The sequence below is a fragment of the Podarcis filfolensis genome (genome assembly GCF_964270895.1).
Source record: "Podarcis filfolensis genome assembly, chromosome: 3".
Taxonomy (NCBI): domain Eukaryota; kingdom Metazoa; phylum Chordata; class Lepidosauria; order Squamata; family Lacertidae; genus Podarcis; species Podarcis filfolensis.
The window spans coordinates 77,215,250-77,240,123 of NC_139606.1; the positions used below are offsets into that span (position 1 = coordinate 77,215,250).

Consider the following 24,874-nt stretch of genomic DNA (forward strand, 5'->3'; position numbering starts at 1 on the left):
TTTCCTGGAGGAGCATTTTCAAAAACTATACAAGGAGTCTTCATGCAGTTTCTTGCATCTTCAACATTTATCAAATGTTAGATGGAATCCATGCTTCAAATTTTAATATTTTCTGAATATATGTTCTGGATGTTTCAGATTTAGGGACACTGAATTGAGATTGTTCACGGCAAAAGGAAAGGAAAGAAAAGGAAAACGGAAAAGAAAAGAAAAGAAAAGAAATATGTCAAAAGGCATTATAAGATGCCACTGAGGACCATGGTAGGAAGAAAAAGTCTTCCTTGCATCACACCACTGATTCTCCTTCCATTTGCCTGCCTATGTGCATGTCTGGAACATACAGCTACTCTGAGAGGATGAAATTATAGCTATCAAATGCCAACCTATTTATGTTCCTCTTCCCCCTACTCTCCTTTTTGTCTTGGGCTTAATTTGTGGTAAGATTACATACAAAAGTTCGGCTGTGAGGCCTATTTTTATCTCTGACAAGCAATTCAAGCTCTAATTAGGTTCTTGGCACAAACCCACAAGCCCATCCCACAAGAGCATTGCTTAGTTATCTTATACGTGAATTGCAAAGCAACATGGGTTTCTCTCATCCTTTCTTACATTTTTAAAGGCACTTCGTATTACAAGTTTAAGTTGTTATATGCACTGCTGTTTCATTCACTTCTGCCATGTTGGACCGATGTTATTGGGACTGTAGGGTAGGTTGATAACTTTAAATTTAACTGAGCCAGCTTCACACTAAGCTAAAAATCCAAGCAATAATGTGAGGGAACATCTGCTTAATTGTTGAGCACAAAGGTCTGAAGCACAGACCCAGCAATCCTATACCCACATTATGTGGGGACCAGAGATATGGTAGCGCTATGCTGGGGGAACAGTCACCGCACTGTGCTCAGCCCAGCTGGAGAGAAGAAAATGACCCAGCTAAAACAAAACAAAAATGGTGGGAAAATGTCAGGCATGCACACTGTGCCCCTGGAAACACCTCCACAACATGCACATCAGGGACTGTGCAAGTGATGGCACCAACATTTCAGATAAATTGAGCACCAAACTACACAGGTGGGCTCTTGCAGGAAGTGCACAGTGCCCTTCTCCTCACTGAAATCCCCCTTGTGATCTCTAAGTGTACAAGATACAGGGCCAGCACACCCTGTTATCTGAAATATTGGGTTAATCTACTACCGTTAGTGTGTTGTGATTGAGCACCGAGTTACACCATATTCTGTGGTCTGTCATGCATGTAGGCAGGTTGGCTGTTTGCACAGGGGGTGACTATTTTAATCTCCTTCCTCTCCCACTGAAGTCCCAGTTTAGTGTGAAGAACAAGCTAACCCAACAAAACGTATAATGTCTTCCATCGTTTAGTAGAAAGCAACAAAAATACAGCCTTTTAAGTGGCTTCTATTTCACCCTATCATGTGTTCCTCAAAATTTCAATTTCCTTTTTGCTTTTAACTTTTTGTGATTTTATTGCTTAGTTTTATATTTTTACATTGTTAACCAGAGTGATATATTTTTATGATACAGCGGTATTTAAATATTATTCTAAACAAACAAACAAACAAACAAACAAACAGTACTGTATCTATGAAATCAGAATGGCTGGTGGGAAATTAAAGAGGAGAAGAGTCCATACTGGCAGAAGGAGCTTACCTAGTGTTCTGATTTAGTGGTAAATGAGTTACTTTAATATATATGTTTTTTATGATTTAAAATATAAAACAAAATAACTATGCCTATTTTAGGTATTGGCTTATGTGTTCTAAGAAAATTTGATTCTGTCTCAAGGGATGTGTTTTCTAATAGAGTTGCCATGCTAAGAATGTTTACTTGGTGGCAAAACCCACTGAACTCAATTAGATATAAAGGTAAAGGTAAAGGTACCCCTGCCCGTACGAGCCAGTCGTGTCCGACTCTAGGGTTGTGCGCCCATCTCACTTAAGAGGCCGAGGGCCAGCGCTGTCCGGAGACACTTCCGGGTCACGTGGCCAGTGTGACAAAACTGCTCTGGCGAGCCAGCACCAGCGCAGCACACGGAAACGCCGTTTACCTTCCCGCTTTTAAAGCGGTACCTATTTATCTACTTGCACTTAGGGGTGCTTTCGAACTGCTAGGTGGGCAGGAGCTGGGACCGAAAGACGGGAGCTCACCCCGCCGCGGGGACCATGCGATCGGCAAGTCCCACAGCGCCACCCGCGTCCCAATTAGATATACTTCAAAGTAAACAAGCATTGGCTTGGGCAAGAAGCCTTGAAATGAAGAAGACTCACCCCATCTACTGATGAACTGTAGTATTACAATAACTTAATCTTTGGTGTTTGGAAATATAATGAGATAGGAAAATGTGGGGTGACAATTGTTTGGTTGGTACTCTTGCACTCATACACACAATTCTAGATTAAAGTCAAGGCCTTGTGCGTTTTCTGATTCCAGGTTTCAAGAGTGACATTTAGGCTGCGTACTCCTATTTACTCTGCATCTAATGCACTTCCACTGCTGGTTTGGGAGTGGTGTACACATGATAGACACATGATGATGTGGTGTACGCAATCCATATCTGTCAAATCAGAGGGAAGCTGGTTCGAGGGAAGCAGCGTATTTCTCAAGATACAGGACTGAGATGGACTGTAGCGAATATCATGTGTACATGTCTTGAATAATCAATGGTGGGAGCGCACTGTAGCCAGAGTAAGAGGTAATATGTACACAGACTGTGATTAGATGTGTTCCCCGCCCCCAACAAACTTTGATCCAATTTTTTTGATCCACAGGACAGCCTCAATGCATTGTAAATCTTGTCTTTAAACACAGTAATGGTCTAAAACACAGCTAGGCCATTCTTCTTCTCAATTCAGGTCAAAGCTGACCTGGGGAGCGGGGGATGCATGAAAACACAGTACTCTATAACACATGCCTGAGGATGTGACCTCTCCCCAGCCCCACCCATTATATATTGTTGAATGTAGTTAATATATATTCTCTGAGTGGGTCCCAATAAAGGATAGAACTAGATTTGTGGCTAATGATGTATGCTTATTGCTTCCTCAACCAGCAATAGGAGTTCACTGGTTGCAGAGGAAACAGTAGTAATCCATAGTAGGGGAAGCAGAATTCCCTGTTCTGAAAAGTCTAATTTGTGTTCCATTTTTGTTTTTTAAACATCATGTTTCTAGCACATGGTCTGGCCATTAGTAGCTGGACTGAAAGGAGGACCCAGCCATTCATCATAGCCTCCATCACAGTGGTGCTCGCAGGTGGCTATGTAGTTTGTATATGGATCTGAGGGGATTTTGTGCGTGCTTGTGGACGGTGTGTATAGGGCTGGGGAGTGTAAATAGAAGGGGGAAATGTGTGTGTAGATGGATGGGGGTATGTGTCTGTAGTAGAATGAAGGGAGGGGCAGCTTATAGACTATTCTAGCCCCCCCACATGTGCTACCTGAGGCAGTCACTGTATATAATAGTAAAAACCAACCCTGCCACCCTGAAGGACTGAGTGCAAAGCTTCCACACCAGAAACTGCAGGTTCCAGTTATAACCTCTGAATACCAAACCCGTCCAACATTTCAGACAACTCTCACACCAAAGATCATGGCCTGAGGATGTGATCTCTACCCTCCCTCCACCCATTGCATATTGAATGTTCTTCAGTAGCCAGACTGGCCTTATTGCCTTAAAAACTGTGTGTGTGTGTGTGTGTGTGTGTGTGTATTACAGTGGTACCTTGGGTTAAGTACTTAATTCGTTCCAGAGGTCCGTTCTTAACCTGAAACTGTTCTTAACCTGAGGTACCACTTTAGCTAATGGGGCCTCCCGCTGCTGTCACCATGCGATTTCTGTTTTCATTCTGAAGCAAAGTTCTTAATCCGAGGTACTATTTCTGGGTTAGCGGAGTCTGTAACCTGAAGCGTATGTAACCTGAGGCACCACTGTATTATGTATTTTATTGATTAACTACATTTGTAGTTAAAATATATTCTCTGGGTAGGTCCCCAAAAATAAAATTATAAAATCCAGCATTCCTCTTCTCCCAGGACTTTGGTTATTTAAACAATATATAGTATTACCTTTTAAACTGTACGGGGTGTGTGTGTGTTATTGTTTTCGTTTGCTATTATGGTGAATCTCCCTGTGATCTTTTGATGAAGCATTGTGGGCGGGGGTGGGGGGTTTGCAGACTGAGGTGAGGGCCAGTGTCCCTTTTGCCCTAGTGGACCAGCCTGTGCTGTTTGAGAGGACGGACTGGGGCGGGGAGGCTAGGGGTGGCAGTGGTGGTGGAAAAAGTCTTAACCGGACGCCCAAAAGACCAGAACGCACTTTAATCTCAGTGGAGCCGATCGTAATAACTGTAACTCAAACACATTCAGCAATGTTTACTAACTGGGTAGGTTGCTGCGGGGATGCGAGGGTACGAAGTGCACCTGTTTGCATTGCCTGCAAAAAAGCAAAACGCAAAATTTTCTCCAAAAAGCAAAACAGTGGTTTGCCAGAGAGAGGAAGGGAAGGGACCAAAAAAAGTGAAGACTTATTCTAGGTCAATAGACAGAACTGGAGATTGGAAATGCTCCTCTTTGTAGAAATGGAGAGAGATCGTAGTACTGTTGGAAACAACCCACGAGTGACTTTTCCTGCAGAATCCCGTTAAAAGGGAACAGGAGCTTGAATGGGATGAAAATATAGTCATATAAGAAGTTATAATATTTTTTCTCCAAGAACTGAATTTTAGTAGATGCAGTTTAGGGCGTCTTCCACCCTCCCCCTTCTCTCGTCGCACTGTCATTAATACGACACAGACAGGCATGAAAACAAAAGTCAATAATACACAAATATTAGCCTGATGTAGTCAACTGAAGGAAATCAACCGTGCTGGAATTGCTGTCAGGGGGAGAGTCTGGGGAAGGCGGAGAGGTGCAGCCACACTTTCCTAACAGTCCCTATAACTAGTCATCGTAGAAGATTATAAAACAGCTGGAGGGCCAAGTTTGGCCATGCCTGAATATAAGGGATGACACGATTGGCTAAAAGCGGGTGAGAGTCGGGAGTCTTGGGGATTTAGTTAAAGACCCTCTCTAATCATTCGACCACTCCGGGTGAGATGATGGTCCTTTAAGGGGAGGAGGAGCTAAGTGGATGACGTCATTATGCTGGTGTATGTGATCCAGGAAATAGAAGAATCCCGAGGAACCATTTTAAACAGTGCGAGGAGTTTCAATGGCGTGAACATCAAGAGCCGAACGCTTCCGATGGATACGGGTTTATAAAGGTAAGAGGAAGATGCACATAATCCCAAGTAAAGTGAGGAAACTGAGAGTATTCCCTCCAAACCTTAAGAACTGCGCGTAGTGTTGTGGAAACGAGATATTATTATATTTTTTGGTGGCAGAGTTTTGTGTGTTTCTATAAACATAAGTGCGTGCTTTAAAAGAGTACCTCAAATCCAGCAAAAGTTAAATCCGTGTCTCTAGGAAGTGCTGCAATTTATTTACTTTTTACTTCTAAGGAGTTCATTTACACATTACTTTTGCAGTTACTCTCCAATATATTTCTCAAGCTGAAACCCTGTTGTTTTATCTGAAGTTTCTAGATCTTAAATATACATTTGTTGATAAAAGCTCCGTTGAAATATGTTGAACTTTCTTCCGAGGAGATTCAGGATAGAGTTGATAGGGTGCAATTCAAAAGCCACTCATAAATGCTGTGGTAGCATTTCTGCCATTGGATGCTTGTAAAAAGGTAAAGGTACCCCTGCCCGTACGGGCCAGTCTTGCCAGACTCTAGGGTTGTGCGCTCATCTCACTCTATAGGCCGGGAGCCAGCGCTGTCCGCAGACACTTCCGGGTCACGTGGCCTGCGTGACAAGCTGCATCTGGCGAGCCAGCGCAGCACACGGAAACACCGTTTACCTTCCCGCTAGTAAGCGGTCCCTATTTATCTACTTGCGGGTGCTTTCAAACTGCTAGGTTGGCAGGCGCTGGGACCGAGCAACGGGAGCGCACCCCGCCACGGGGATTCGAACCGCCGACCATGCGATCGGCAAGTCCTAGGCGCTGAGGTTTTACCCACAGTGCCACCCGCATCCCTATTGGATGGTTGACTTTACACTATTTTAGTATCCTCATTACAGCTATTGATTTCAGTGGAGCCTAATTCTGAATAAATGTTTTTCTGTGTAACTGTGCTGATTTGATCTCTTCAAGCTAAAGAAGAACTTTTGCTGGTAACAAGATACAGTATTAGACTGCTCATCCATGACTTGAGCTATTATGTTTTCCCATCCTGGTAATCCTCTTCCAGAAAAGATGCAGAAGTACAATAAAGATATATTTGTGTTTGGGCTACCTCTGCATTTCAAAGTGTTTGCTTAAAACTGATGGTGTGAATAAGATAAATAAGGATTTGCAAATGTGCATCATACAGGCATACTTGTCAGGAAGCTATTATTGGATGCAGTTTGTTGTACTATATACTATGTAGCCAAAGACACCCACAACTGGAGGCTGCAATTAGCAAAGGATGATTAGCGCACCTCACTTGCCTCGCTAAAGGTTGGAATGGCTCTGCCCTGAACTCCCCTTCTCAATATTCGCAAGTTGGACTTTGATCTTTCATCTGCTTTCCCTGAGAATGATGTGCATGCCTTGTGATATGTTACTTCATACCATTACTTCCTAAAACAGCTCTGCAGTTTCCACTGGAATGATATATACTGCTTCGCTGTTTCCTAGCCAAACATTCTCTATGTAATGTGTGAAATGGCCATTAGGGAGAGTACAGACTTCAGTGACGGTCCCTATATAGACATCAGAAAGACCCAAATTATGAAAAGTACAGTGGTACCTCAGGTTAAGTACTTAATTAATTCTGGAGGTCCGTACTTAACCTGAAACTGTTCTTAACCCGAAGCACCACTTTAGCTAATGGGGCCTCCTGCTGCTGCCACGCCGCCAGAGCATGATTTCTGTTCTCATCCTGAAGCAAAGTTCTTAACCGAGGTACTATTTCTGGGTTAACAGAGTCTGTAACCTGAAGTGTATGTAACCTGAAGCATATGTAACCCGAAGTACCACTGCACTATATTGTACTCAAGGAACATATATAAAAGGGTAATATGGTACACATAGCACATTGTGCAATATACGTACACAATGGAATGTTGATCATTCCTCTATTTAGACAGTTGACCATGGTAGGCATTCGGAAGCTTCTTGATTTAAATATGCATGGGATTTCTCCTGAACACATCTGAATCCTTGTGCTGGATCAATAAGATACCCCTGGTTACTGGGCATTTCAGGCCTCTGAAGTTTGGCCTACTACCCTATAACCTGTGCACATACTGAGATTGACAGCTGAGACCTTATCCTCGTACCCCCCATGTTCAAGAGAGTACAGGGCCTTTTCTGTTATGGTGCTCCAATTGTGGAATGCTATCTCCAAAAATACTCTTTCTGTACCCATTTTTCTCTTAACTTGTGTTCAGTTATACCAAAGCTCTATGGTTTTAGTTTCAGGAGCTGTTTATTGCCATTCAAGACCCACACAGTGGGTCCTACAGAGCTTGAAGACTTCCTTCGATTAGAGGACAGAAAAATGATGTCCCTGGACAATTTTCAAAAGACAGTCCAGAACCCGGTAACTATCTCCTGTTCATCTTCTTTCCTTTTGACACCTGTAGATTTTGTCATTTCACCTTAAAGAAAGCTTGTTTTACAGTAAAAGTGAAGTGAAATTTTAGAGAACTAGGCCAAAGACAAAGTGGATGAAGAGAAAGAAGGGCTGGCAGAAGTATAGTGTCCTATGTGATTGTGGGCTGAGAGGAGAAGCTAATGGCCAGGGTGTGGGGGAAGTCTGATAGCAGCGAGTTTAATTAGAAGGAAGCCCCATGGGTTCAAAGTTACTTCCTAGTATTTAGGCTTGCAGCTAGAGGAGTGTGGACAAGTAGTTCTCAGAGCTCTGTGTGTACATCTATCTTTTTGGAGAAGAAAGGCACATAGGTGAGGATTAGAAATCTAGTCCAAATTAATTTGATGTCTCCTCTTTGTCCTGGGACTGCTCTAGGTCCCAAGCCCATGTTGTGTATCAGGGATGTCCAACAGGTCGATTGTGATCTACTGGTAGATCCCCGGGAGGTCTTGGTAGACCACGGTTGATCGCTGGGTCCCTTTCCTTAGTGTTGGTAAAATAGAATCCGGTCCCACCCTCCATTGTTGCATGATCTGCAGAACGGAAGATGGACTTTACTCAGCAAGTAAACTTTCTCCCTTGAGCTTAGGCTTGAATTCACAAAAATCTGTGCTTTCCTCCTACCTAAAAAAAGCTCAACAACTTGGAGCTGAACCCCCCAAAAGGGGGTAGATCACTGCCAGTTTTTAATTCTGTGAGTAGATCGCAGTCTCTTGGGAGTTGGCAACCCCTGTTGTATATGGATAATGCACCCACCAGTTACTAGAAGAGATTTATTGTTTTACACTGGTCAATTCAAACAAATAAGTATGCCAGCTGCCTTAGACTGTGTCCCAGCAAAGAGTTTCTCTGAATTGGGGAAACTAGTAGATCTTGCTAATTATGATCCCCCCCCCCCGCCCCCAACAAAAATTGTTCAAAACCTGCTTTTGTTCAGTCCTGGTTAGTGAAATACAGGAAAGGCTAATAATGTAAATAAACTATGTATAAATTTCATTTTTATTCTTCCCAGGCCTGAAGCATAATAATTCCATTTCCCTCTTCTTTTTATAGAGTATTCCGTATGCTGGTACTATAATTGGGGGTCTTTTGCCTGGAGAGCTTGTGGTCATACGTGGGTCCGTCCCAGAAAGTGCAGAAAGGTAAGAGTTCAAATAAGATATTTATAAATAGTCCTCTGGTAGGTGATGGTGGAAGGCAAGCACATAAAGAAATGACAGCAGAACACGTTCCCTCACATATTGAAATGGTTGCAACAAATCCATATGAAATTAAAGCTTTTGAGAAGTGTTACAAATTGCTGGAAGCACTTGCTGCTTCAACATCATAGGTTTCAAATAATGCACGGCTTGGGAAAGTAATTGGCTTCTGCTCCTAAGATCTGAACATTAAATGAAGGTCATGATAAAGTGAATATGCAAGAAGTCTGGCTTACGCAATGACTGAAATGTATGTGTATATTAATTAATGTTTTAAAATGTTCACTAGATTTTGGGGTGGGGTGGGGGTAGTATTTCTGGTAATTGCTAGTGACCTGTGCCATAGCCATGAACACACCCACTTAAAAAATAATAATAATGGCTTTCATTACATCTATGACATGGACATATATAGACTACAAAGAGCCTTTCTGTGTTTCATACACCATCTTTAGTATCAGAAGTTGAAAGGTGGAACTGATGCTTGTATTCTCATCTTGCTGAGAGTAGTTTGGTATCTTCAGCTGTGAGTCCAGTGACCAAGCTATGGCTAAGCCCTCTGCCAATGTGACTGTGTTGTCATGAGCATGAGCCAAACTAAGAGTTAGGTGCTCCTATTATCCAGCTCAATTTTCTGGATTCATATAGCAGACATGGAATATAGAGCAAGCAATTAAACCACAGAGCCTAGGACTTGCCAATCAGAAGGTAGGTGGTTCGAATCCCTGCGACGGGGTGAGCTCCCGTTGCTCGGCCCCTGCTCCTGCCAACCTAGCAGTTCGAAAGCACGTCAAAGTGCAAGTAGATAAATAGGTGCCGCTCCAGCGGGAAGGTAAACAGCGTTTCTGTGTGCTGCTCTGGTTCTCCAGAAGCGGCTTAGTCATGTTGGCCATATGACCTGGAAGCTGTACGCCGGCTCCCTCTGCCAATAAAGTGAGATGAGCGCTGTAACCCCAGAGTCGGTCACGACTGGACCTAATGGTCAGGGGTCCCTTTACCTTTACCCTATTCTCACAGGTAGCAATTATGCAGTTGACCTCTCCTGCCTTAGATAGTTGTTGCATGTTGCTTATGGGAGGGTTGAATTGACCGATGTGTTTCAATTTACTGCCAGGTTCCAGATAGACTTCCAGTGTGGCAATAGCACAAAACCTCGGGCTGATGTAGCCTTTCATTTCAACCCCCGCTTCAAAAAATCTGGTTGCATCGTTTGCAATACCCTACAAAATGAAAGATGGGGCTGGGAAGAGATAACTCACGCAATGCCTTTTGGAAAAGGAAAGCCATTTGAGATTGTTTTTATGGTCCTGCATGATAAATTCCAGGTGAGTTATTAGAAGCTGATTACTTACTTACTTAGCCAATCTGTCATGCCCAAAAGCACAGAGGGTGCAATCCAGCCAAAATCAGGCATTGACGTCACACTGGTTTCAACAGGATTTAAGAGCTTAACTCTCCCACTGAAATTAGTAGAACTTAAGAAGTGCTTAAATTTGCCTGAATTGCTCCATTTCAAACAACTTGAGTGTTTGTGGATCAGTGCTCTTTATAGCCACTGCAGGGTTTAATTTTTGTTTTTGTTTTGCTTCTAGATGAAGTTGTGTTGATGTGAATAAAACATACTGTCATAGTAAATTATAGAGTTGTAAAACATAATAGATAAAGAGGATGGTATCACTGTTTCTTGACAAGGGGTAAGCCATGCAGACTAGTTGCATGGTACAGAATACGTCAGGATGGCACTCTTACCTGTTGGTCTATGAAGCATTTAGCTAGGAGGAAGAGGTTTTCCATTTCCTGCAAGGATCCACTCTTTCCTATCTTACATGTAGAAAACTACTGGTTTAATAGTAGTGCGTAGGTTGCAGTAAACCAGAGAGACAAGAAGTGGGAGGCAGCAATGGTTAATGAACCAACACTTGCTAGTAAGATTGTATTCAGGCATCAAAAAACTACATTTGGAGCTGAATGCAACTAACGACAAATATTTCTGCTCAGAATGTGTCTCCTATTCTCACAATTTGCCATTAGCTGTCTTCTTACCAGCACACCTGTCACTTTTTTATTTTAAAGGCAGTGTTGAAGAAATTGTTCACCCATTTTTCATGAACGCATAATTCCTTCTCTTAAAAACTGCAGGATCAGGGGGGGTTTTGTCTTGTTTTTTAACATTAACAAATGCTGCAATGGCGCCCATACATCTGCCTGATAAATTGGATGCAGTATACTGCCAAAAGAGAGGGAGAAAATGTGAAGATGATAAAGTGTCTGTAGTGTCTGAGTTTCGTAAAGTAACCAGGATTTTAGCTTTTGCTGGCAGCTGTAATTCGTAAGCTGTTTGGGTGAATGGGTGCAGTGGTGATATTCTCAAGCTGGGGGGGGGGGGATTACAAAGAAATAGAAAAGTGCCAATAGCAAAGGAAGCAGCCAAAAAGAGAAATGGACAATTTTCGTTAGCTGAAAATAATAGCAAACCTTTGCAAAGCTGCAGTAAGATAGATGTCATTCCATGACAAAACCAGGACACGAAGCTCAAAACCTGGGATACAGTGCTGATTTATTGCGCTTCCACCTTGTGCAATTAGTATATGGAAAGATACTAGTTGTGTGCGGACACAATTTTAGAAGACAGATTGTCCTTCCAGCTTTTGGGTTTGTGTTGTCCTTGGGACTTACTGCTGACAGCTCAATAACTTACATGCCAGGCTTTCAGAGCATGCAGACCAAGCATTTTGAGACAGTTGAATCAGAGAATATTGTGAAAAGTTGCATCTAGGCGCCTTATTTGTTTTCAGAAATGTAAAAATGAGAAACTGCCAACATCTTTGTTGGAAGCCAGTTGCATGCCAAAAGAACTTAAACTAAGATGCATTTGCATGAATAAATATAAAGTTCGGATGATAGCATATTTTCGCCACAACTGTGTGAAATAGCTGTGTGTTTTTGTTTCTATTTTTTCCTAGGTATCTGTAAATGGAAAGCACTTGTTGATCTACAAGCATAGGCTTAACCTTGAAAAAATAGATACAATTGGAATATATGGAAATGTGCAAGTCAATATGATAGGATTTGTGTCAAATGCGGTAAGTTATTAAATAACGCAGCAACCTATTTAGGGATTGCATAGATAGATAGATAGATAGATAGATAGATAGATAGATAGATAGTATTAAGCTTATCTTACCCTTCCTCCAAGGTGATACATATTATTTATTTCCCACCCCCATTTTTCCTCGTCACAACTCTGTTAAGTAGGTTGGGTTGAAAGCTAGTGATTGGCCTAATGTCATTTGGTGAGCTTCATGGCCAAGTGTGCATCTGAACATGAGTCCCCCCAAATTCACTCCAATACTCTAACCACTGCATCAAAGTGGCTCCACATTGCCTGTCTATATTACAGACATTTTTCTACTGCTTACAATTTCATGCTGCGGTGGAACACGTAAAGAGCAGCTATGGATAGGTCAGAATAGATCTGATGGTGTGCTTCACTCCCAGCTAGGAAGGGGAGAAAATATTGCCTGCAGCAGCAGTGTGTGATTTTTGACAGAGGAATTGCCCAGTGACTTGGGCAGTGAGAAATATTGTACCCTGAGCACAGTATTTATATAACTACTAACATGAACAGTTTGGGGCCTAATGTGTCTGCATGATATTGCCTATGGAGAGTCCAGAAATAATGAAGAGCCTGTGTTGCTTTGGAAAAAGTGATTCCACATTCTCTCCACACAAATTGGTATATCACTGAAGTGGCAGTGGCAGTGGAAGTGGTTATCCTTGCAATGCATTAGTCAGTCTACCTCATTTGACTTCGTGCCTATGTGGTGACCTTCTATAGAAGAAGTTGTGCGATCTGCCCCTGCTGGATCATCACTGCCTTGCTATTGTGTTTGAGGACCATCTTAATAAAGCAGGGGTGGGAAATCTGTGACCCTCTAGATCAGGCATAGGCAAACTCGGCCCTCCAGATGTTTTGGGACTACAACTCTCATCATCCATGGCTAACAGGACCAGTGGTCAGGGATGATGGGAGTTGTAGTCTCAAAACATCTGGAGGGCCGAGTTTGCCAATGCCTGATCACGAAGTCACAGCTATTCAGTTGGAAGGCTGGGTGGTACATCGTCATGACCGAGGCATGGACTTCGGAAAAACTAGAGGAGGGGGGCTGTGCGTATATGTGAACAAATGCTGGTCCAATAATTCTAAGACTGTGGGCAGTCACTGTTCACCGGATTTGGAATATGTGGCTGTTAAATGTAGACCAGCCTATCTCCCTAGGGAGTTTACAGCTGTTATGTTAACTGGTGTGTACGTGCCACCAGATGCCAATGCCAACTTGGCTTTGGGACGCCTGCAGAGCCTTATCAGCAGCCAGCAAGACAAGTATCCTGAAGCTGTGCACATCATTGCGGGAGACTTCAACCATGTAGAACTTAAAACAGTGCTCCCAACGCTCTATCAGCATGTGAAATGTCCCACAAGAGGGGACAAGACACTAGATAAAGTTTATTCGAATGTAAATCACGGCTATAGGGCTTTACAGCTGCCACACTTGGGCCAGTCCGACCATATGTCTTTGTTCCTGGTACCAGCATATATCCCACTCAGGAAACGGGCTCCCACAATATTAAAATCTGTTAAAATCTGGCCTGAAGGTGCTATTCACCAGCTGCAGGACTGTTTTGAGAGAACTAATTGGGATATTTTCGATCGTTCAGACCTGGAGGAGCACACGGCGGCAGTTCTGTGCTATATCAATCACTGCACAGACACTGTCACAGTAAACAAATCCATCCGGTTTTATCCCAATCAGAAACCCTGGATGAATAGAGAGGTCCAGGGCCTGTTGCGGGAAAGGAACAGGGCTTTCAGGTCAGGCGAGGTGCAGCTTTACAGTGTGGCAAGAGCAAACTTGAAGAGGGGCATTCGACAGGCAAAACGGGATTATAGGCTGAGGATTGAGGATAATTTAAGGAGCAACAACACAAGACAGATGTGGCAGGGGATTCAGCACATTACCAACTACAAACCTAACCTTGGTGCTGTCGACGGTGACCCTTTGCTGGCGGAGGAGCTTAACCTCTTCTTTGCTCGCTTCGAGAAGGAGCCACCTGAGACGCCGGTATTACAGCCACCAGCCCTTAGGGGCTCCTCATTCACGGTAGAGGAGCATGAGGTGAGAAAGGTATTGAGGATGGTGAATCCGAGGAAGGCGGCTGGACCTGATGGCATCACTGGAAAGGTGTTGAAGGGCTGTGCGGATCAGCTGGCGAGGGTCTTTACTAAGATCTTCAACAAGTCCTTACACCAGTCTATTGTCCCACCCTGCCTGAAGTCGTCAACTATTGTCCCTCTGCCCAAAAAATCCACAATCAGTAGTTTGAACGACTACAGACCAGTTGCACTGACTCCAATCATCATGAAGTGTTTTGAGAAACTGGTGCGCCGTCATATTATTTCCTGTCTTCCATCAACTTTTGACAACTACCAGTTTGCATACAGGGCAAATAGATCCACAGAGGACGCTATCACCACCACTCTCCATGCTGCTCTGTCCCATCTGGAGCAGCCGGGGAGTTATGTGAGGCTGCTGTTTGTGGATTTTAGCTCAGCTTTTAACACTATTCTCCCCCATAGACTGGTGTCCAAGCTAGAGGCGATTGGACTCTCCAACTCCACCTGTCTCTGGGTTTTGGATTTTTTGTCAGAACGTTCTCAGAGGGTTAGAGTAGGGTCACATATGTCCACAGCCCTTAGCCTTAACACCGGCTCACCACAGGGTTGTGTGTTGAGTCCCCTGCTCTATGCTCTCTATACGTATGACTGTACAGCCATCTATTCCAGCAACAAAATCATCAAGTTTGCTGATGACACTACGGTGGTAGGGCTCATTTCAGGAGGGGATGAGTCCGCCTATCGGGACGAGGTGGAGCGGCTCTGTGTTTGGTGTGGAGAGAACAATCTGGCTCTTAATACGGCTAAGACCAAGGAATTAGTGGTGGATTACAGGAAAAAAAAGGCGGACATTCAGCCCTTGTATATCAATGGGGAACGGGTGGAGAGGGTGGCGGAATTCAGGTTTTTGGGAGTAACTATCGATCAGGGCATGACTTGGAGCGCAAATACCACTGCTCTGGTGAAGAAGGCCCAGCAGAGAATTTATTTCCTCAGACTTTTAAAGAAGAACAATCTGAGTGAGAGACTGCTGGTGTCCTTCTACCGAGGCTCCATAGAGAGCATTCTTACATACTGTATTTGTGCTTGGTTCTCCAGTTGTACAGCTAGGGAGAGGAAGGTGCTCCAGAAGGTCATAACCACAGCACAAAGGATTATTGGTCAACCTCTCCCATCCTTGGAAGAATTGTACGGTTCCCGTTGTCTTAGGAAAGCAAACAACATCCTGCAGGATTCATCTCACCCGGGATACAGTCTGTTTGCACTACTGCCGTCTGGCAGGAGATATAGAAACATCAAGTCAAGGACAAATAGACTGAAAAACAGTTTCTACCCGAGAGCTGTGGCCCTTTTGAATGCTGTAACTCGATAGTGTGACTTGGGAGATTGATGGGTGGGGGTGTGGGTGTGGCTGGAATGTGGTTTGTGGGTTGTTGTTGTTGTTTTGCTTTTGTTGTTTTTAAGGGATGGCATCCAATTTCGTTGCACTTGTGCAATGTTGCACGTGTGTAATGACAATAAAGAATCTATCTATCTATCTATGTTGCTGAACTACAGCTCCCGTCAGCCCCAGCCAGCATGGTTGGTGGTCAGGGATGTAGGAGGTTTCATCCAACAACTTCTAGAGGGTCGCAGTTTCCCACACTGGTTTTAAAGCAATGAAAAACCATCTCTCTTTCAACAGCTTGCTGATGAAACATTCACAGTTAGAAAGATATTCAGAGATGACAGCTCATTATGTGAGTTTTCTGTGACCTGTGAGTGTTGATCTCTCAACCTGTCTTTTCTCTGCAGTCTTTGCAAGGCTCTCAGCCATCCTTGCTAGGGGCAACAAAGACAAACGCAGGAAATGTAGGTATTCTTCTTATCTGGCTAGGTTCACAGCTTTGTTCTTCTTAGGTTATAGCAAAGTCTCTCTTTCTCTTTCCAGCAGGAAGAAGTCCCTGATGCGTCACAGTTTGTAAGTATCAGTTGGCATGTAAACCACATTTGAAACACAATGCAAGAGTTATTAAGGAGTGGGCACAGATGAGCTTTTTCACATGACCCCTTGATGCAGAATTGTGTAGCCTCATTCTTGCTAAGGGGCCATTCATTTTGAAATAATTTTTGTAAGGTAAAGTCTTGTCTCTCCATCCCTTCACTATTTGCTAGGGTATTGGGCCAGTCACACTTCTCTGAAGTCTCTCAGCCCCACTCACCTCACAGAGTGTTTGTTGTGGGGGAGGAAGGGAAAGGAGAATGTTAGCCGCTTTGAGACTCCTGAAGGGGAGTGAAAGGCGGGATATCAAATCCAAACTCTTCTTCTTCTTCTATTAATGAGAGAGTGTACACTTGATAAATTTATTCTTATTCTTCAAGCCATGTTATGCAACTGTATTTTTCCATGGCTACCCCAGTTGATTTCCTGCAGTAAACATGCAATATGTGTCTTTCTCACCATCATAGGTCATGTGATGGGAAGCACTGTTTGGCTGCAGTTTCCCACTCTGCGTTCCTCTTCCCATGTTTACTGTGGGAGCTACAGTTGCACCTGATGGAATTGTGATTGCCACTTAAAGTTTGAATAAATCTTGTAGGAGAGTACCTCATTAAAAACACCAGTGAACGTAAGGTTTGATGTAAACCACTTGGAGGGTTTTGTAGACTAAGCAGTATATAACACTCTTTTAAAAAAATCAATAAGGTAATGAGAGGAAGAGCTGAGGAATTAGTAAAAGGATAAATGTATTGTCAAAATAAAGAGGGACAGTCCAAATGAACCTGTTTTATGTTTGCTTGTCATCCAAAAATGGAATGAACGGTGAGGCAGGTGTAAAAACTGATCACAGGATTCATGTTTTGAGAGAAACATTTCAGTCCATTAATTTTGGAATAATAATTCTAAGCATGGTTACATTTTCAGGTAGTTCCTTACATTGCAAGACTTCATTCTCCTCTTGAGCCTGGGCGAACAATTGTCGTAAAAGGAGAAATTAATGAAAAAGCAAATGGGTTAGTAAAATCAGAGTGGCATTTGTCATTTTTCTTAGGCTGTTTTAACATGCTGTTGTTTTTGGTCTCTTTCTCTCTGTGTATTTAGAATACACTAATAGCATAATCCAAAGTATCATGACTAAGTTCTTCTCGGAAGTCTTAAGAATCAGAAACCTACATGCTCTGGATAAAACATAGCAACCGCCTTGGAACCCTTTCACTGTATTTCTGATTTATTTTGCTTTTGAAAATGTTTTTGTTGGTGTGTGTAAATAAAAGAAGTCATTAAAAAAATTGCAAGTTCTAATCAGAACCTTTGTTGTCACTGATTGTTGTAAACCATAATAGCAGTACTTTCTGACTTCTTTCAGTAATTCCCACCACTGTCCAGTATGATAGCGATGCTGCAGTAGCTTAACATTACTATTTTGTTCACAGCTTTGCCATTAACCTTAAAGCCAGTGACTCAGATGACATTGCTCTGCATCTGAATCCCCGAATAAGAGATAAAGCTTTTGTGAGAAATTCCTACCTGGACAGCAGCTGGGGAGAAGAAGAAAAGCAGATCCCTCATTTTCCTTTCGCTCCAGGAATGTATGTTGAGGTAACTAATTAAACAAATACAGACCAGCAGTGATCTGCTGCAGTATGTGCAATGCAGACGTTTGCAGGGGATGAAAAAATAGTGTTGGACTGGGTAGAGGAGAATATGGTGTAACATTAGTTCTCCCACAGAGACTAAACTCTGGCCCTCTGAAATGTTTTTGGATTTAAAGTCCCATCATCAGTGACCATCCTGTTGGTGGCAGCTGATGGAAGCTGGAATCCCAACAGTTCTAGACAGTTATGAGTACTCTCTACCATTTTTCTTTCTCTGGAGCATGTACCATGGACGTGCAGAATTTGGTAGCTGATTATCATAGATGGCAGGGACATGTTTGAAGTCGCAGGACGATTCAAGTAGAAATACACTGTGCCCAGTGACTCAGGCAAGAATGGTGATGTTTTGGAATCTATACCTCCTTTGCGCAGATCATGGAATATTTTTGTAAGGACTGAACTGTGATAGGATGACTAGACTCACACTACAGATTTCTGCCAGCCTCGGTCTGTGCATCAACTTAATACAGCACAAACAGCTGTTTATGTCACAGCAGTTTAAGCAGTGTGGCAGATAGGACCTTTGTCGCATATTCCCTTCCCCTTGCCTGCAAGGCTGCTAGGTAGCTCACAGGTGCAGCACAAGGAGAGGCTGTAGCTTCAGCACACAGCATCCTATAGTCTTAAAAGTTTCTATTTCTAAACATGTTCCGAAACTATTTGAATATTATGGTTGCGAACTATCCTACCTTGTAAATGATTCCTCAAACATGGCCATCCTTAGTTGTTGGGTAGGTTGTAGCCTTCGCCTTGCAGATGCTCCTATCTTACGCACCCCATAACTTTGAATGTTTTTAATTTAACTAAGGATGTCAAATGTCTATAACTTTCAGTTGATAATACTCTGCAAGGCCCATCAGTACAACATTGCGATCAACGGTGTGCATGCCATAGAGTACAAACACCGGTTCAAACAACTTGGAAAGATCAGCATCCTGGAAATCCGTGGGGACCTTCGACTGCTGGATGTGAGGAGCTGGTAACCGTGATGCAGTACTTGTGTGTTACTCTCAAAGTGATTTTAGAAAGGTCTCCTTGAATCCCTTCCTCTAATCTTGAGGACACTGAGCAGCATTAAACTTGATCCATTGGCCGCAGCAAAAAATGCATATATACTGGATGCAGGTTGCTTACAAAAACCTTTCTGTATTTGTCCATGGAAATCAACTGACATAATATCTAAAAACTAACCATAGCTTGCAGAATAAACATACTGTTGATTCACAGTGTAATGTTAAGTTATAAATAGTTACCAGCTGCTGTTACTAAAATTGTGTATGCTAAATTCAACTAGTGAATTTGAAGACTATATTGTTAAGCTAACTCTGCTGCTGGTAACGGAAGGTACAGCAGATTCAAAAGAACTCGTTATGTTCTTACCTTTCTCATGCTTTTAGAACATTTCTAGAAATTATAACCAGTATATACTCTCAACTGGTTGCACTGTACTGGAAAATACATATTCTCATGAAGGGCACCATTAGTAGTCTCAATGGTTAGAGGTGTCTTTTGTCACAAAAACATGACTAAAATGGAGAAGTTCCTATTTTGTTGTACCAGATAAGTGTTTGGGGTTTAGGGCTAGAGATTAGAGACAAAGGGTCCATTTTTCTCTCTCAGCTGAATAGCTCTGAAGGGTGCAGAATTAAAATTTTACTTCTGTGAAGCTGTGTAGAGAAAATTAAAGAATTTTGGAAGTCATGGCATTATCTTTTTAAAAAATGAACTATAATGACCTGCTGCAGTGGCAGGGAAACTGTGGCCCTCCCAGCTGTTGTTGGACTTCATCTCAAGGCAGCATGGCCAATGGGAATGAGGAGGTATAATCAAACAAATGGAGGCCCATGCATGCCCCTTCCCTGGTCTACCTGAAACCTTTTATTTAACAATGCCACCAGCCGAGATTAGGTCACAGAGAGATAAGCCCAAGTAGTGAGTGAAGTTTCCTCTTCAGCTCCACCAAGTTGGCAGAAGATTTTATTTAAACAGCTAGGCCAGGACACTGTTAGTTTCCTCATGGGGGTTGAGGCAAGAGCTAGATTTACTGCAGAATTTAGATGAAGTATCAGCTGTCACAGCTGCCTGTCAGCAGCAGGATGTGATACAGAAGAGTTTTTGCTTCAGGCACAAAGTTGGGTGATGTGTTTTTACCTCACACTTTCCTAATGTGAAGAACGCATCCAGTTTACGCAAGCCAGAGAAAGGATAAATGCCAAGTGTCCAACCGTTTATAAATGAATGTTTTTTAATATCACAATTCAGAGTGGGAAAAAATGTATACAATTAAAATTCTTGTTTAACATTAAAAAATGTTCACCGTTTATGTTTAAATATTATTGAGAATGATGAAAAGAAAAAGACCATGGATAGTCTTAGAAGTAACTCTGCAGTGGTTCTCCAAGAATAACCTCAAGCTGCTGAATTGTCTTCTGGCACTGGTGTTCCACTTCTTCACATTCATCTGGGGAGGAGGGGGACAGACAAACAACAACATAGTAACTATGAAGTGACTGGCAAAAAGGAACTCAATAGTTTCATCCACTATGAAACATTTAAACAGGAGTGAGCAGCTATCTCTGGCACTCCCAAGTGCTGTTGGATTGCTACTCCTATCATTCCTGACCATTGGTTGGGGCAGATGGGAATTGGGAGCCATTAACTTCCCTCCCCAATGAAAGAGGCTCTGGAAGCCTGTTAAGGGTGTGTTTAATTTATGCAACTGCAGCTGGCCAGTTGCCAAGCGCATAAAGTTTTCATCATTTAAGTTAAATGTGCACAAGTTGACGAATGCTAAGCCCAGGGATTGCAGTTCATTTCTTCCTAGCACTAGTGGGGAGAAGGAAAACAGGCCATCAAGTCACGGCACAAACCACTGTGGAAGTGCTTGTGGAACCTCAATGTGCAAACAGACTTAAGCATTTTCTATTAGGGCATATGGACCATCCTGAACCCCACTGAGGAAGGGTGCGAAAAGTGCAGCAACGGCTTCATTTAAAGTAGACTCCCAAGTAGAAATTCTCACAGTGACAATAATATATGCTACATTACCTTCCATAAGCTCTGCCAAGAAAGGAATAGACTCGGGAAGTAGCACCATGTAGTTCTCTCTTATTTTTTGTGCAAGTTCTAGCAAAGTTAACAAGGCAGCAAATCGAACCTAAGCAAAAAGACAGCAGCCAGTAGTATCACAGTGGGGCATGTTACTGCATTCAAACACCAAACTTCTGAAGAGGAAATGCTAAGCATAACAAGTTTCTGTGCACAAATTCAGAATCACAGCTTTGCTGAAGTTATCATCCACCACACAACAGTCTGCTCCCTTACTTTAGTCACATGTTTTAGTAAATGTGTCCCACTGGCAGTTCAAGTTAAACCTACAAAGTTGTATCTTAATGGTTGTGCAAGAAGAAGCCGAAAGCAGTTTGCAATAGCAATACTTCACTCTACATGCATGGCGCTGCAGTGCAAGCAGGGAACTATCCGAAATCAGGTTACATAACAATTGCATACCACTGACAGTCATCTGCCTTCTTAGTCACATCAGGGTGACTTAAATGCAATATTATTTTATGACCCAACTCCGCCACATACCTTGGGTGATGCATGCCTCATCTTCAGCAAAATCTGATAGTTCAGTGGCTTCCACAAAGAGTCATCTGCCATTGCAACTGCAAACTGAGCTATGCATGGGATCAAGTGAGTTGTCACTCTCTCCTGGAACCTCTCTTCTCCCCCAAGCATATTTTCCAGCTATTTAGAGAAAACAAATCACATGCACATGAAATAATTTATTTCCTTTTTTGTTTCAGACAGTTACAATATTGTGATAGCTAGCTTCCCTAGATTCCTTGCCAGTCACCTACAGTTTCTAGAATCCTTTGACACCTCTTCCTTGAAAACTGTCAACTAATGCACCACCCCGGCCGCATTTAATAGGAAGAAAAAAATGGGACTAAGCAAGAACGCTGTCATGGATTGGTTGAACGCAGAGGAATGGTGGGAGGGACCAGCTGGGGAACCCCCAAGGGAAGAGGGCTCAGAGCCGGGGGGAGTGGTGGTTGGACAACAATGAGTGGACAGAGGGAGAGGACTGGGAAGAGGAGGTGTCAGAAACTGAAGGGGTAACGGCTTAGTGAGCTGGGAGAGTTTGTGGCAGAATCGGAGGCAGAAGCTGAAGTAAGGAGAGTGGGATGGGGGAGGCTAAGAGGCAGAGATGAGTCCAGTTGGTGAAGAGGCACAGACTGCTGCTGTAACCAGAACCAGAGGAGGCATTGAAAAGGGTGCAGAAAAGTTTGGCTACACGTAGGCAGTCTCTGATTGCTTAGGAAAAGCTCTCGTGAAGAGGTGGGGACTTTCAGTCTCGGCAACTTATGTTCACGGAGGAAGACTACTGGGAATGACTTGCTCTGCTCATTAGGCATGACATTCAACCAAGTCTGTGGAGGTTGTGGTTTTGATAATATAGAGTTAACTCCATCTCTGAACTGTGTGATTACTGACCGACAAATTCCTGTGACGGATGCTACGGGCATGGCTTAAACTTGGTATAGTGCTTTGACAACAATGGAAAATTATGAAGCAGCCAAGGTCCCCCCCCCCCTCACGTCCATACGTCTGTTAGTTGAACGATAATGAAATGTATGATGTATAAAAGGGAAGACATTTAAAGGTACCCAACAAAAATGTCTGCAGTGCCCAATAGTTAAGCGAAAATACGTTTATCAATACCTGATTGACCAAAGGCATCATCAGTGTTTCTGCTCTCTCTTTGCTCACAAAATGATGGGAATCAAAGAGGAAGATTTTGTGGAGACAATCAAGGATGAACTGTAGCAATAAACAGCTCTTTTCAGTGTTGTTCTCAGAATCAAAGAAAGCTTCCTCTGCATCTGCAAAAAATAACAAGAGACCGAAATGAGGCACCATTGGCATTGCTTAACTACCAAAGTAACGCTTGCAGTGGCTACAATTTGCACAAGCCTCATTAGGAGAACATCACATGACATTAGCTGTATGGGCAGGCCATGGTTAAAACTGCTAATTTATTCACTATATAGATACAGTGGTACCTCGGGTTACATACGCTTCAGGTTACATACACTTCAGGTTACAGACTCCACTAACCCAGAAATATTGCTTCAGGTTAAGAACTTTGCTTCAGGATGAGAACAGAAATTGCGCTGCGGCAGCAGGAGGCCCCATTAGCTAAAGTGGTGCTTCAGGTTAAGAACAGTTTCAGGTTAAGAACGGAACTCCGGAACGAATTAAGTACTTAACCCGAGGTACCACTGTATAAGCAACATCCAGCCTCTGATGACTGGTTATTGCAAAACTATTGCGACCCACAGTGCGTGATACAGTGTGCCAGTGTTGTAGCTGGCTTCTAGTATATTATCCAGTGCATGAAGTTCCTGGTAATTACAACAGTAGTTTAGAAAAAGCACACTTCTCAGGTTGCCACGGGACAGGAGACATCTACTTAGAGGGACTGTATCCTCTGATTCAACCACGGCAGGTAGATACGGTTTTAATGTGCTTTCCCTCTTCTTTCTGCCTTTGCTCAAAGCAGATGTGGTCTTCTCTTCCTTTTGAGCATAAACATTACTTTCAAAAATGCACATGTTTCTAGTGCTTAAGGCTGGCTTTAGAGAGCAAGGTCTCCTAAAGACTCAGTAGGTTGGGGAATGGCCAGGAAAGGAATATTCAATTCTGACACAAGATCTACCCACCCGGGAAGAATGGCAGATGAAAGTGATGGACTATATGGAACTGGCGGAAATGACTGGCAGAATCCGAGACCAGGGAGAAGAGTCGGTAGAAGAAGATTGGAAGAAATTTAAAGACTATCTACAGAAACATTGTAAAATTAAGGAATGTTAAAAGGATGTTGGAATGAAGTAATGTGGTTTTTGCAGTAATGTTATATAGGGTTAAGGAAGAATGGATTGTTAACAGGTCAGAATGTAAAGTTACAATATATTAAGATAAATTAATAAGATAAATACAAGAATGGAAAGGACTTGCTGAAACAATTGATCTAGAATACAAAAAAGGGAGGTGTGAGGAGGTCAAGGAAATAAGTAAATGAAAGATAAGTTATGGAAAGATGGATTTCTTTTTAACTGTTTTTACTTTTTCCTTATTTTTGTATTTTTTGTTTTTTTCTTTTTCCTTATTTTTGTAATTTTTTTTTGAAACTTTAATAAATATTATTTTTTAAAAAAAGGAATATTCAATTCTGCACAGCTTCCTATCCGTCCCTACAGATCCTAGTCCTAAGTAATATTTTTCTAGACTATTTGGCAATATCTCATGAGTTTCATTCCAGTACTATAGTATATGAAAATTATGACAAGGTGTTTAAAATAGAAGTGGCACTGCCAAATACAAGGCCGATCATCTAACACTTGCATAGCTTTTGTAATTCCTGTGATGTATTCTGCTTCAATAATTTTGACTTTCCAGGCTGGTTTTCGACTTGCAAAAAACTACTGAGTGTGAGTGCAGCAAAAAAAAGAAGAAGAGAGAAATACAAAAACGAATTAAAATGAGCAGTATTTTATATACTGCATTCCAGAGTGTCTTCTTCCTACCTGTTTGGGAAGTATTGATCTGGTTCAGTGTGTCCGCAAATGGCTTCACTAAATGGCCAGCAAAGAGAGTGAAGAGTCCTTTTAGCTGCTCGGCAATGCAATCTGCCAGTCGGCAGAAAGTCAGCTGCCTCTCCCGAGAGGCTCCCTCCGTTTTGGCCCAGTCAAAGAGCTGAAACAGAGAGAGGAATTTTAGTCTCTGTATAATAATAAAAATAATAATAGCCTGGGCGGCTTATAAATGGCTAAAAAACAGGACAGAACACTCACCTTGAAGAAGAATGGTCTAAAAGACATTTCAGAAAGCTTCATAACCATGCTGATTAAGCACTTAATAATATGAGCCTCCGTCTTTCCAATGTTCTCCAGGTCATCCTAGATGAAAACCGAAAAGTACCAATCAACACTACAATACTCACTTAATAGTCTATTGGTGAGATACAACGTAGTGAGAGTGGGCTTCCCCTCAGGCAACAGGGCTTATCTTTTCTCTGCTCCCCACCCCCTCCGCACCTCCCAAAAATTACCAAATCTTTACCAGAGAGTTGCAGGACCCTCTGGATCAGCTCAGGAGGCTGG

At 42.6% G+C, this 24,874-nt stretch overlaps 2 protein-coding genes across 6 annotated transcripts in view; one reads left to right on the top strand and one right to left on the bottom strand.

Moving 5' to 3' along the window:
- The first annotated feature begins 5,156 nt into the window (after positions 1–5,156).
- LGALS8 (galectin 8) lies at positions 5,157–20,015 on the top strand. 5 transcript variants are annotated; one of them, XM_083606094.1, is made up of 10 exons: positions 5,157–5,274; positions 7,517–7,643; positions 8,748–8,836; positions 10,008–10,218; positions 11,857–11,976; positions 15,864–15,920; positions 16,000–16,029; positions 16,975–17,063; positions 17,484–17,649; positions 18,539–20,015. In XM_083606094.1, the coding sequence occupies exons 2-10, from the start codon at positions 7,602–7,604 to the stop codon at positions 18,686–18,688; spliced, it is 954 nt and encodes a 317-aa protein (XP_083462220.1). In that variant the 5' UTR covers positions 5,157–5,274; positions 7,517–7,601; the 3' UTR covers positions 18,689–20,015. The 5 variants fall into 5 exon arrangements, with proteins under 5 accessions (XP_083462220.1, XP_083462222.1, XP_083462221.1 ...); XM_083606096.1 differs by having other exon boundaries at positions 16,003–16,029; XM_083606095.1 differs by having other exon boundaries at positions 7,523–7,643.
- Positions 19,933–24,874, bottom strand: part of HEATR1 (HEAT repeat containing 1) — a 37,245-nt gene continuing 32,303 nt past the window's right edge. The window contains exons 40-45 of the mRNA XM_083606143.1: positions 24,566–24,670; positions 24,299–24,467; positions 22,434–22,594; positions 21,297–21,455; positions 20,754–20,862; positions 19,933–20,166 (exon numbers count right to left, since the gene is read on the bottom strand). Coding sequence (XP_083462269.1) covers positions 20,078–20,166; positions 20,754–20,862; positions 21,297–21,455; positions 22,434–22,594; positions 24,299–24,467; positions 24,566–24,670 — 792 coding nt within the window. The 3' untranslated portion in view covers positions 19,933–20,077. The remainder of the gene's footprint in view (positions 20,167–20,753; positions 20,863–21,296; positions 21,456–22,433; positions 22,595–24,298; positions 24,468–24,565; positions 24,671–24,874) is intronic.